Source organism: Macrobrachium nipponense, chromosome 6, assembly GCF_015104395.2.
Source record: "Macrobrachium nipponense isolate FS-2020 chromosome 6, ASM1510439v2, whole genome shotgun sequence".
Classification (NCBI taxonomy): domain Eukaryota; kingdom Metazoa; phylum Arthropoda; class Malacostraca; order Decapoda; family Palaemonidae; genus Macrobrachium; species Macrobrachium nipponense.
In genome coordinates this window covers 17,837,400-17,852,111 of record NC_061108.1, presented here as the reverse complement: position 1 = coordinate 17,852,111, position 14,712 = coordinate 17,837,400, and the positions used below count along the sequence as shown (strand labels likewise).

Below are 14,712 nucleotides of genomic sequence, written 5' to 3'. Positions count from 1 at the left end.
ATTATTGTCTTATGGTCTTCAATCATAATAACAAACAGTATTGCAGCTAACACCCGTACCTTTGCGGCACACCGGATATTACCTTGGCTTCAATCCGATTTCTCGTCGTTTGCAATAACTATCTGTTTTCTGTTGTGTAAAAATTCTTTTAACCATCTTCCTACTTTATCCACGATATTGTTGTTTTCTCATTTTTCTTCGCTAATATATTATGGTCTACTTTATCAAAAGCTTTTGCAAAGTCTAAATAAACCACATCTGTTTCATTTCCGCTTTTCATATTTTTGAATATGTTCTCACGGTGGACTAACAGTTGGGTTTGTGTACTTTTTTCCGGGTACGAAACCATGTTGTTCCTTTATTAAACAAATTATTTTTTATTAAATGTTTCATAATATTTTCTTCATTACCCTTTCATACACTTTCATAATATGTGATGTAGACTCACAGGCCTATAATTACTTGCCTCTAGTCTTGATCCACTTTTGAAAGTAGGGGTAATATATGCTAATTTTGTGCTCCTCATAATCTTGCCTTGATCTACACTTTGTCTTAATAATATTGCAAGTGGCTTTGCGATAGAATGAACTACTTTCTTTAACACCAAGAGAAAAAAAATAACATGATTATCTAATACATTTTCTGCAAGAGGGAAAATTAATTTAACCGTGATTCAGTAATGCAGTTTTCCTTCGCATGAATTATTTGAGGATTTTTAAAGTTTTAATGGTACGCAACTTTTTTTTTTCTTTTTAACAAGTTCAGGTTCATATTTCAAAACAAAGGTAATCAGTGCTTCGAGGTTTCAGATAGCTTACCCGTAGGGTAGTACTTAAAGTTCTTTGCAGTGTCACTTCGACCTCATAGGCCCCAGCGCTTGGCCTTTGGCTTCAATTTTATATTCAAATTCCGCATAGTCCATGACCAAAGCTATAGAAACGTCAACATGAAAGTAAGTTGTCAAAGAGATTATTTTTTTGGTATGCAATGCTCCTAAGAAACTCGCCCTTTTCGGTCAAGTTCAAGATGAAAAAATCGTCATTGTCAGTAAACTTACGATGAACCGGTTTTGGCGAATAAGCGTCGGTTTGATTCCAATGAATATTGTTCGAGCTTGCAAACAGTTCAATTGCCGCGATGTAATGATGTTTCTGATACAAAGGCTGCTATTATTTAGGCTTTACTATAGTGAAAGCGCGTTGGAGAATGATTTAGGCAGTTTCTTGTCCATTAGAAATTCATTTTTTAATAATCTTTGTGGCATTTTTTGTGCACTTCCCAGATATATTTATTCCTATATTCAGAAAGTCTGTTGAAATTAAATCCCAAAAATAATTTTTTTGGATGGGGTGGAGCGGATTTGGTGAGCTACAAAAGTAATTAATAAAGCGAGTTAATGCCCATTCTAATTGTCCTGCAATTATGACAGTATTAATTGTCCTGCAATTTCTGTAACTGACGGGTGACGTTTGGTGTAACGAATCCAGGTAAAAATGTCACCGGGGAAGAAAGTCACAGAAAAATATCACAGGAAACAATGTACCGATCTTTCCTAGATAGTGACCTCCAAGGGTTTTAATCCGGTATGTATCCATCTTTGCTGCGTGTTTAGTACATTCCCGTTGGCGATTTCGTTATAAACATAAACAAAAGACTGTAAATATCATAAAGATAATAACCCCCAAGAAATTAATGTGACTTTTTTTTACATGTGACTCTTTTCATGGCCAAAATTGTGACTTTTTCTTGTGACTTTATAACAGGCCACCGGTGGTGTAACACGCTCTATTTGGGATGTGACTGTTAAAAGTGCTTTTTACTTAGCTGTTAGGCTCTATCTTAAAGTACTTCCAAAGACGCAGAATACGCAAGTAGGTGTGTAGGAGAGAAATAGAAAGCAATGTAATACGTTAAATAACATGGAAACAGAATACACAAGTAGGTGTGTAGGAGAGAAATAGAAATAAATGTAATACGTTAAATAACATGAAAACAGAAGACGAATTATATCAGAGAAAACGATGATGAGAGGAGAATGAAGAATATCGAGATGAGTAATGATATGCACGCATGGGTTTCACATCCCATAATCTCTTGAAGCTTAAGAATGTAAAGAGATACTGTCACTGATAAATAACATTCGTCACGATTTAGCATTCTCTCTCTCTCTCTCTCTCTCTCTCTCTCTCTCTCTCTCTCTCTCTCTCTCTCTCTCTCTCGTTTGTTTCGTAATACTATATTCTATTTATTTCATGTTTTGTAGAGTAAGGTTTTAAGTAAATCACATAAACTAAATAAATTTAATTTAGATGAGTTAAATTATTGGAAAGAAAGAATCTTTAATAAGACTGGAATGACAGAAAAGGTAGAAAGGGAACACAACAAATAAGGACTAGATATCATAGTTTTTTTTTTTTTTGCGAATCCCGTTGCAGAGGAATAAAGAAGCAGAAACTGGAAGGAAAGTGTGTATATATATTTAGGAGAAACTGGGAAGAGGTTAAGAGCATATTTATTCATTACAGACTGAGATTAAGTGGAGTGTATATTTATTCATAAGAGACTGGAAGAAGGTAAAGTTTATATTTATTCAAGAAAGACCGGAATGAGATAAAGTGTATATTTATTCATTCGAGGAGGTAAAGTGTATATTGATTAGAGACTGGGATTTGGTAAAGTGTATATTGATTAGAGACTAGGAGGTGGTAAAGTGTATAATTATTCAATAATGAGACTAGGAGGAAGTCATGTGTACTTTTATTCAGTAGGGACTGGAAACGGATGAAGTGTATATTTATTCATGAGAGACTAGGAGGAGGTAAAGTGTATATTTATTCATTAGAGAGAATGGGAGGATATAAAGTGTATATTTATTCAAGAGAGGCTGGAAAGGGGTACAGATAAAGTGTATATTTGTTCAAGAGAGACCGGAAAGGGGTAAATTATATACATATTCCGGAGAGTCAAACTGAGCTAGGTGTATACTTATTCATTGGAGAAACTGGAAGGGGCTAAAGTATATATTCATTCATTATAAAGAATGGAAAGGGGTAAAGTGTATATTTGTTCAGGGGAAACAGGTGGAAGGAACCAACTGGTTACTTAGCGACGGGACCTACAGCTTATTGTGGCATCCGAACCACATTATATCGAGAAGGGAATTTCTAAACACCAGAAATAAAATCCTCTGGTTCCTCACTGTCACCAGCGGTAAGCGAACTCGGGCTACCAGATTGGTAGGCGAGTACGCAGCCCGCTCGTCCACTGAGGAACTGTGGGAAGGAGCTCTCCGAAAACGAAATCTTATATAGAACTGCAGAATGTTATGGATGAAATACCAGAAAGAGATAATATGTAGATTGTTGCTGACGGCATGAATGCCAAAGTGGGTAGGAACAACGATGGTATGGAAGATGTAATAGATAGAGAAGGACCGAGAGAGGTTTGCAAACGATAATGGGGCGCAGTTTATTGATAAACCAAATACCCATCTGATAAATCGCCAAATTCGCCACAGTTAGATGTGAGGTTCAAAAGTGCTTATCCCACATCCTCTTGTTAACAGCTGTTGAATACAGATTAATACCTTTGTAAAAATATTAATATTTGACATTTCTATGTCCTCCGTATCGGTGATGACAGTAGGTCTTTAACGAGGCTAACGTCAAGGATCGTTTTCAAAATAAGAATAATTAGTTGGGCTATGGGAGGATGTTATTGATTAATCTAATCAGTTTGAACTTTGGAAGTCTCAGACGTAATTAGTATTGTGAGGTCATTGTCCATTCAGGGAAAAACTGAAATCTCTACGTATTTCCCTCAGATTTTGTTTCCTACTAGATTTGTTTCTGGGCGAAAAGACATGGACGGCCAACCCATTTTCTCCACTCATCATGCATTCCTGAATACATTACCTTACGTTAGGGTTACCACGGAATGTTATTTAGAGAGTCGTGCTGTGTTTTTGAGGAGGTCTCTCACTTAGCTTTTCGTGAGAGAGAGAGAGAGAGAGAAGAGAGAGAGAGAGAGAGAGAGAGAGAGAGAGAATTAAACAAGTAAGGTTTATTCAGGTACTCAGTTACTTAACAAAGTTGAAAAAACATTTCTGGTGTGTGACAACATCACTGAATGTTTTACAAATACAAATTTGTTATGAGAAACTATATCAGTGAAGAGAAAAAAAAGTCAGCAAAACAAATAAGGTGTATTCAGGTACTCAGTTACTTAACTAAATTGCAGAAACATTCTGGTTTGTGACGACATTACTGAATGTTTTACAAATACGGATTTGTTATAATAAACTATATATGAAGAGAGAGAGAGAGAGAGAGAGAGAGAGAGACCTTACCTTACCTTACAGACCTTACATCTTGTTCGGGTTGCCCCAGGTCCCTCAGTGTGAGGCACTCTAATTGTACAGAGAGTTGCTAGTACATCTTCCGGTATATTTTGCATCTTCCAATCTTGGATGGTCTGGGATGCAGTTTAGATATTTGTCGAGCTTATTCTTAAACACATCTACGCTCACCTCGATATATTCCTCAGATGAGCTGGCAACGCATTGAATAGACGCTGCATTATCGATGCTGGTGCGTAGTGGATTAATGTCCTGTGTGCTTTCCTTATTTTTCCTGGTATAGTTTTGGGCACTATTAATCTACCTCTGCTTGCTCTTTCTGATATTTTTAGTTCCATGATATTTTCTGCTATTCCTTCTATCTGTTTTCCATGCCTGAATTATCATGTAGCGTTCTCTTCCTCCACTCAGACTATATAATTTTAAGAATTGTAGTCGTTTCCAGTAGTCAAGGTCTTTAACTTCTTCTATTCTAGCTGTAAAGGACCTTTGTACACTCCTATTTGTGCAATATCCTTTTGATAGTGTGGGTACCATATCATATTGCAATATTCAAGTGGACTACGAACATATGTTTTATAAAGCATAATCATGTGTTCAGCTTTTCTTGTTTTGAAGTGCCGTAACAACATTCATTCATTTTTGGCTTTACATTTTGCCAACAGAGTTGCTATTTGATCATTGCATAACATGTTCCTATTCATCATCACACCAAGGTCTTTAACTGCTTCTTATTTTGTGATTGTCTCATTATTAGGTCCCTTATATGCATATAGCTTTCTTTCTCTGTCTCCATAATTTATTGATTCACATTTATCAGAGTTAAACTACCATCCTATTTACCTCTGCCCAATCATATACTTTTGTTAATGGTCTCTTGTAGAGCGTTCCTATCTTCATCACAAGTAATTTCTCTACTTATTCTTGTGTCATCTGCGAACTACTCACCTACCAGAATCCTTAAACATTATTTGTCTATGTCTTCAATCATAATAACAAACAGTATTGCAGCTAACACCGTACCTTGCGGCACACCGGATATTACCTTGGCTTCATCCGATTTCTCGTGTTTGCAATAACTATCTGTTTTCTGTTGTGTAAAAATTCTTTTAACCATCTTCCTACTTTATCCACGATAATTGTGTTTTCTAATTTTCTTCGCTAATAATATTATGGTCTACTTTATCAAAAGCTTTTGCAAAGTCTAAATAAACCACATCTGTTTCATTTCCGCTTTTCATATTTTTGAATATGTTCTCACGGTGGACTAACAGTTGGGTTTGTGTACTTTTTCCGGTACGAAAAACCACCCCTTTGTCCTTTATAAACAATTATTTTTTATTAAATGTTTCATAATATTTTTCTTCATTACCCTTTCAATACACTTTCATAATATGTGATGTTAGACTCACAGGCCTATAATTACTTGCCTCTAGTCTTGATCCACTTTTGAAAGTAGGGTAATATATGCTAATTTGTGCTCATCATAAATCTTGCCTGTATCTACACTTTGTCTTAATAATATTGCAAGTGGCTTTGCGATAGAATGAACTACTTTCTTTAACAAAATAGCAGGAATTTCCATCAGGCCCTGCAGCAGCTCCCTTTTTAATTTCATTAATAGCCTCACAATATCAGCTTCATTAATATCTAGTCAGCTAAATATTCACTATTTTCATCCCTTACTTCTATATCATTATCTTCATTATCTATTCTAGGGTGAATTCTCTTATTATCGTTCTGCCAGTATGTGCAAATTTTTTTCATTGTTTTTTTTCATTCGTTATCTCCCTTCAATTCTTAGAGGGCCTATTTCTATTCTTCTTTTATTCATCTTCTTCGCATATGAGTATAATAGTTTGGGGATTTGCTTGATATTTAATAGGGTTTTTTCTTCCAAGTCCCGTTTTTCATTTTCTTTTGATTGTATAATCTTTTGTTCTGCATTTTCTATCTTACTTTTTAGTTCTATAACTTTCCATGCATTTTTTTCTTTTGCAGACCTTTTTTTCCACTTTCTGATTTTCTGGAACAAGATCCTTCTGTCTCTTGGTATGCATGACTGATGTTTACTTTTCTTCTTCGGTATATATTTATCCACTATTTTCTCTAATATTTTATATAATATCTCCGTATTTACCCTTATGTCATCGCTTACGAAAATGTTATCCCAATCTTTGTTTAATTCTTCATTTATTTCTGACCATTTTATATTTTTACTGTAGAAGTTGTATTTTCCATATCCTTCCCACTTTTTCATTTCTTGCTTATCTCTGTTTTCACTTGCTTTGGAATTGGACTGTTAATTCTATGACATTATGGTCTGAAATACTCGCATTATAACTATTATTTCTTTTTTAACATAATTCATCCGTTCACAAATACTAGGTCTAAGTATTTTCCTTTCTTGTTGGCAGGTGATTTATTTGTTGAATGTTGTATTCTAGTAGCATATCTAATAGCTTTTCGAATTGAGACTGACTCAAACTAGTAATGATTATTTTATCAAGAGAGAGACTCAAACAGGTAAAGTTTATTGAGATATTTAGGCAATTAACAGAAAAAGTTGCTATAATATTCTGGTTTGGGACACTACTGACAGTTTTACAAATAAAATTTATCATAATGAACTTTATCATTGAGAGAGGGGCCCAGAAGAGAGGATTAAGGAGAGGAGAGAAAAGGGAAGGAGGGAGGAGGGGGGGAGGAGGGAGAGAGAGAAGAGAGAGGGGAGAGAGAAGAGGGGGAGAGAGAGAGATAGAGAGAGGGAGAGAGAGAGAGAGAGAGAGAGAGAGAGAGAGAGAGAGAGAGAGAGAGAGAGAGAGAGACTCAAACACGTAATGTTTATTAAGATACCAGAATTTCAACCGAAAAAGTTGCTGTAATATCCTGGTGTGTGACAGCACTACTGATAGTTTCGCAAATACAAATCCAAGACCTAACTTTAATAATGGAGAAACTAAACAAGGAAGTAAAAAAAAAATAGCTCATAAATTATTTTGATTTCAAAAGGAGTTTGATGCCTTTTGAGTTCTCTGGGTAGTCAAGAACTGGAAGCGTCTTAATGCTATACGTCCTGACAGGTTAGTTAACAAGAAATCAGGGGATTTTGCTAAGATAATAACTGCATTCCTGTGCAACCCAATGAGCTTACGATCTTGTTCACACTAGCACGTTTGCTTATTATACTTCTTTGATAGTTTCAGGTCAGCCAGCGGACGGGCAGATAGTTTTGATGAGTCCACAATAAAGATATAAGGAAGCAGTTATTATTCTAGGCAAGGTCTGATGTCAGAGAGAGAGAGAGAGAGAGAGAGAGAGAGAGAGAGAGAGAGAGAGAGAGAGAGAATTATCCTTACATGTATAACTACGTCATCCACTCTTGTGGTCATGGTCGTTGCTTTCAGACATATTTCTTCTTGGAGATATAAGGTATAAGTCATTACTTGCTGTTTTATATAATGTTTTGAGAGTAAGAGAGAGAGAGAGAGAGAGAGAGAGAGAGAGAGAGAGTGTCTTATCCTTACATATATATATCTACGTCACCCACTCTTGTTTCATGGTCGTTGCTTTCAGAGAAATTTCTCCTTTGAGACATGATATATGGCAACACTATTATTTTTTTGCAGTGTTAGAGAGAGAGAGAGAGAGAGAGAGAGAGGTTTGGGTCGTTTTAACCACGCTAAGTACATCATCCACTTCTTCATTCTCCTCTGCTTAAAGAAACATTTCTTAACTGAAACGAGATTTTTTTTATTATTAAAGTATCGAATTAATGATTTACTCTGTGAACGATAAATATTTTCGAATTAGTGAAAATAAAACTTCAGATAATGTAGTGGTAATATATTACTCTGTTATGAGGACGCTTCTATAATAAATAGATCTGTCATGACTTTCAAGTTTACTATTTACTCTTACCTTTGAAGCCTTTGTTGTTTCTTCCAGATATGAAAAGCCACTTATATGGATAATAAATAATAATAATAATAATAATAATAATAATAATAATAATAATAATAATAATAATAATAATAATAATAATAATAATAAATAATAATAATGTTGTTAAGAAATTCACAGTCTCGTGAAGAACAATCTGTTATAAACATTCCACAATGATATTTTAAAGTATATTACTATGTAAAAAAGCATAGACTTTCGAAGTTAAAATGTTAAATAATTATAATCATCATCATCATTATCCGTAAAAATCACATAATAGCGTGAGTCACTATATGACCAAGAAATCCACAATGGTATCAATGTAAATAAAAATTAAAAATATGATATGTTTACATTGATACTATTGTGGATTTCTCACCTGTGATAATAATAATAACTAATAATAATAATAATAATAATAATAATAATAATAATAATAATAATAATAATAATAATAACTAATAATAATCACGAGAAGAGAAAAAAGGGAAAGAGAAATGGGAAAGAATTTATCTCGTAGATAAATTCTTTCTATTTCTCTTTCCTTTCTTCTTCTTTTTCTCGTGATTATTATTATTATTATTATTATTATTATTATTATTATTATTATTATTATTATTATTATTATTATTATTGATTATCACTGGTGAAGAAATCCACAATGGTATCAATGTAAATATATATTTTCAATTTATATTTACATTGATATCATTGTGGATTTCATGGCCATTATAGTGACTCACGGTTTTATGTGATTTTTATGCGCGAAGACAAGTTTGCAACGTCTTTTTATGCCCTGGTCGGCTGTCAGATTGCTTGCGTTGGGGAACCTACCCGGGAATACATCGACTTCGAAAAAGGCAAAAATCGCACTGATTCTCCAGTTTCGAGAACCTTAAAAAGAAATGAATAAAAATGGTGTAGTATACTTCTCATGACTATAAAGCCGTTCCTATTTCTCATTTTTCTGTTTCTGAATTTGATAACAGCTTTTCAAACTGTAATTTATTAAGTCTTGTGTCTTTTCTTCGTAAGGATTTTTTTTGGACAAGAAATTGAGACTTCTGAATGTTTTTTTTTTTATTTTTTTTTTTTTAAGAATACGAGTGGAAGACTCTCTCTCTCTCTCTCTCTCTCTCTCTCTCGACAGGGTATGACATTCATTTTCCCATATTTTTTATGATTTTGTTTCCGTGCTATCATGTAGTCATTACGGTGACAAACCAACGATATCTATGAACGTTCTTTGATTCTCTCCATTTATTCATACGAACATCCTGTAAAATACAACGGATTACTAATTTCAATCATTTTTTTCCCTGCTGGTTGACTGGTTGAGAGCGCACGCAAACCAAGCACATACCATTTGCTGGATTGTTATTCAGATTGAAATTTGGTTTGACGTGATATTCCCATCCGCTTATATCCATTTCTCTCTCTCTCTCTCTCTCTCTCTCTCTCTCTCTCTCTCTCTCTCTCTCTCTTGCTCCTCAAGGTCTAGTGCGGATGCATAATAACATACCGTTCAGAAAGAAAATAAATTCATGAGATTCAATAAGTAGATAATTGTGAAGAAAAGGATAATTATCTTTGTTGGCAAATTCGACTCTTCGTAAGCCGCCCCCCCAGCGCCCCTCCCCCATTCCCCCCCACCCCCCCCCCCCCCCAAAAAAAACCCCCCCAAAAAAAAAAAAAAAAATCCCTGTAGGCTTCAAATTTGAATGCTCTGAGTACAGTGGTTCTGACTTAATTCAGAATGCAATGACGAAGGAAGTTCTATCGTGATATAACAATAATGACATATGTGTTACATCGAGTGGGATGAGAATGATGTATGTATTTAGAAAAAAGTTTTTTCACTGCTTCAGTTGTAAAAAAAAATCATATATTTTTTGTTCAATAGCAAAAGATGTCTTTGCCTTGTTTTAAAGCGGAAATTGCAGCATTACTTTTTATGACTGATTTTTTACCTTTTACTTTGTGACCCTGAATTTTTTTATTGGAACCCCACCCTAGCTTACACGAATGTCGTCCAATCATTTAAATAAGTTTATTGATGATTCAGTGGCTTACAGAAATTCGAACGCTTCATTATTCTTTTTGTTTCTCAGGAATCTGCGTCAGCCATTATGTGACTTTCATCAAAGATCTAATATAACAACACAGCTCTTAAATTCACCCAATTATCTCCACGTACTCAGTTTTGCCTAAGATAACTTTGAGAAAGACTATGAAACCGGATTTATTCAAATTGAGTCTAACTTTGCTTTGGACTCAGTTAATCACGAGGATATTAGATTGTTATTGGAAGGTGTTTGTTTTAGCAATATTCCTTAGTCTCAGTTTCAGCGGAACCTTTACGATGTTTCTCAGAGAGCTAGTGGGTACATCTCATTCGGTTGATGTGCCACATTATCACTCTGACCCTTGTAAGATGTGTTACTTCTAATGAACACCATATGTTTTTGAAGCTAGAATTTCAAATCAGTGACCCCTATGGGCTTGGGCCATTTGAATAGAGTTCATCTTTTGAATAATAATAATAATAATAATAATAATAATAATAATAATAATAATAATAATAATAATAATAATAATAATAATAATAATAATAATTCTGTTAAAGAGAATGGCAGAATTAAGCGAGCTGATTTTATATATTCTTTACTATTTTTCTTTCAACCCGCTCCTCAGGCTCGGCGATGTTTCTGAGTAACTGGCTAATATTCATATTGGGAATTATAAAAAAATTATAAAAATGCTGAAGGTGATCTTTTGTTATATAAAAACAGGATCTCAGATCCGGGTCAAGCAGCGTTCGTAATCAGTGCCGGACTTAAGATCCTGTTTTAATAAAATAAAAGACCATCTTCTGCATTTTATAAATTTTTAGAAATTCCCAATATGAATATTGGCCAGTTACTCAGAAACATCGATGAGCCTGAGAAGCGGAATGTAAGAAAAATAGAAAAGGCAATATATAAAATCAACTCGCTTAATTCTGCCCTTCTCTTGAACAGTATTTGCCTACAACAGGGTCCTCTACAACAATAATAATAATAATAATAATAATAATAATAATAATAATAATAATAATAATAATAATAATAATAATAATACAAATACCTGGGAATAATGGAAGGAGGAGATATAAAACACCAAGAGATGAAGGACACGATCAGGAAAGAATATATGCAGAGACTCAAGGCGATACTCAAGTCAAAACTCAAAACGCCGGAAATATGATAAAAAGCCATAAAACAACCATGGGCAGTGCCCAGTAATCAGATACAGCGCAGGAATAGTGGAATGGACGAAGGCAGAACTCCGCAGCATAGATCAGAAAACCAGGAAACAAATGACACTAAACACAAAGCACTACACCCAAGAGCAAATACGGACAGACTATACATAACACGAAAGGAAGGAGGGTAGAGTGCGGTACTAACTAAAGTATAGAGGACTTGCGTCAACCATTGAAAACAGAGCACTGCGGGGGCAATATCTGAAAACCAGTGAAGATGAGTGGCTAAAGAGTGCATGGGAAGAAGGACTAATAAAAGTAGACGAAGACCCAAGAAAATATACAGAGACAGAAAAGACAGAGAGAACAGAGGACTGGCACAACAAACCAATGGACGGACAATACATGAGACAGACTAAAGGACGAGCCAGCGATGACAATTGGCAATGGCTACAAAGGGGAGAGCTAAAGAAGGAAACTGAAGGAATGATAACAGCGGCAAAAGATCAGGCCCTAAGAACCAGATATGTTCAAAGTATGATAGACGGAAATAACATCTCTCCATATGTAGGGAAGTGCAATACGAAAAATGAAACCATAAACCACATAGCAAGTGAATGCCCGGCACTTGCACAGAACCAGTACAAAAGGAGGCATGATTCAGTGGCAAAAGCCCTCCACTGGAGCCTGTGCAAGAAACATCAGCTACCTTGCAGTAAATAAGTGGTACGAGCACCAACCTGAAGGAGTGATGGATAGAAAAACGATCAGGCAAAGATCCTCTGGTACTATGGTATCAGAACGGATAGGGTGATACGTGCAACAGACCAGACGTGACGTTGATTGACAAAGTCAAGAAGAAAGTATCACTCATTGATGTCGCAATACCATGGGACACCAGAGTTGAAGAGAAAGAGAGGGAAAAAATGGATAAGTATCAAGATCTGAAAATAGAAATAAGAAGGATATGGGATATGCCAGTGGAAATCGTACCCATAATCATAGGAGCACTAGGCACGATCCCAAGATCCCTGAAAAGGAATCTGGAAAAACTAGAGGCTGAAGTAGCTCCGGGCCTCATGCAGAAGAGTGTGATCCTAGAAACGGCACACATAGTAAGAAAAGTGATGGACTCCTAAGGAGGCAGGATGCAACCCGGAACCCCACACTATAAATACCACCCAGTCGAATTGGAGGACTGTGATAGAGCAAAAAAAAAAAAAAAAAAAATAAATAATAATAATAATAATAATAATAATAATAATAATAATGATAATAATAATAATAATAATGATGATGATGTTACTTCAAGTTTCTGGAATAGTCTTCCAGACAATATAACTGATGCTACTGAAAGTTTAAAAGTATTCTTAGTAATGCTTCAGGTTTCTCTGACTCGTATTACTGTTTATCCATGAATTTAATAACTGTATCGGTTTGCTGATTTGCATTCATTTATTTTGTGCCTTTTCGGCTTTCTGTTGTGTGGAATCATGACTGCTAGTTAATGGCCATGTCAGTTGATTCTGGTCGGGCGTTTGCTCTTCCTGAATATTAATAGAATGATTATTCAAGCTGCAGACTTGCAACGTCAGACCTATGAAACCGACTTGTTTGGTAGTGCCGACAAATTAAAATGAAAAGAGTGGTAATAAACGAGTACCCCATAGGCATAGGCCACATTCCCCCGTAGGGGGTTAGTGCCATTAGTGCACCTCACGCAGTGCACTGTAGGCATTACTTAAAGTAAAAAAGTAAATAAAAGATAATTAATTAAAGTAAATAGTTAGCCTCTCAGGGTAACATGATTGTAATTAGATATTTCTTTTCTTTTATTTGTTACACATTTTTTTAGATTTCTTGATAGTGGTGAACTAAATCATGAGCAATTTAAAGTATGATTTCCTTACCTAAGTTATCAAAAGAAAGGTTTGATGTATTTTGCTTCTCTAATAAATCAAAAGAAAACGGAGACTAATATATTTTCCTTCTGCAGGATCAAGAGTTCCTGGAGGAGAGGGTAGGAGAAATGGTCGCCAGGGCCCGTCAGGTCGGTCTGGCTTGTAGGGGCGTTCCTTTAGACCTTGAATCCCACGGCGCCGTCAACCATTTCCTCTGGGACCAGAAGCACAACCCGGGCATTGTCTGGTGTCCCAATTATAAGGTATGTGTTGAACATTTAATTTACGGTGGGTGCCACGTAAATGGTACCTGAATCCTTGTGTATGTGTGTGGGTGTTTGTGTATGAGAGAGAGAGAGAGAGAGAGAGAGAGAGAGAGAGAGAGAGAGAGAGAGAGAGTTACTCTACTGTAAACAGACATATCAATAGGATTATGGTTGTATGGAAAGGATGTTAAATTTCATTTAGGAGAAGCAATATTATATTTGTTAAAACTGCCTTGTAGCATATGATATGTTTATAGCTTTGTGATTATCAACAGGCCTCGAGAAGATAAAAGGAGTAATTTAAAGAGTTATTATTTCATATTGCGTTTGTAGACTTTAATCATATGATGATAATATGCACTCAAAGAATTAAAGGGAATGATCCTGAACAAACTAGTCAGTTTTCTAGCGTTTTGTAGAGGAATTTGATCTTGACTCATCAACTAAAACAAGGTTACATTGGAAAAGCTTCGTCTATTATGTTACGTCAATGTGCGCTAGAAATACTGGCACGTTTGCCAAAAATGTGGTCATACGTGTACATCTGAGTAAAGCCTTTTAGTGCCAAATGCCCGGGTATAATGCAAAGGTCATCAGATAGCAGCATAATAATGGGTCATAAACAAAGCGGAACATAGGAATTCCAGAGTGGGAAGAGGTACTATTTTAGGTAGTTTAAAAGTACATATTTTTCCTTCTTTTTTCCTTGAAACTGTTTCTCATACAAAGTTACCTATTATTGGTCTTTGCTCTTCACGACTGTATGTTATATGCACAATAAGGAATGAATAACGAATAAGTTGGGAATAAGGAATGACACAATGCAACAGCACACAATTCTATTTATTACCTATATGCAAATATGCAAAACAGTTGTCAATTTTAGTTTTTGCTCTAATTACGCTAAACGAAGAATTTAATTTTAACGAGTTTGAGCTTTTATTTCCCCAATCCATATTCCTCATTCAGATTTAGTTTTATAATGGAGAATTGGCTGGA

General features: G+C 35.2%; 1 protein-coding gene across 1 annotated transcript in view; it reads left to right on the top strand.

Moving 5' to 3' along the window:
* LOC135216884 (carbohydrate sulfotransferase 11-like) overlaps positions 1-14,712 on the top strand; it is a 115,895-nt gene that overhangs the window by 9,290 nt on the left and 91,893 nt on the right. Inside the window, exon 3 of the mRNA XM_064252407.1 lies at positions 13,543-13,710. Within this exon, the coding sequence (XP_064108477.1) occupies positions 13,543-13,710 (168 nt within the window). The remainder of the gene's footprint in view (positions 1-13,542; positions 13,711-14,712) is intronic.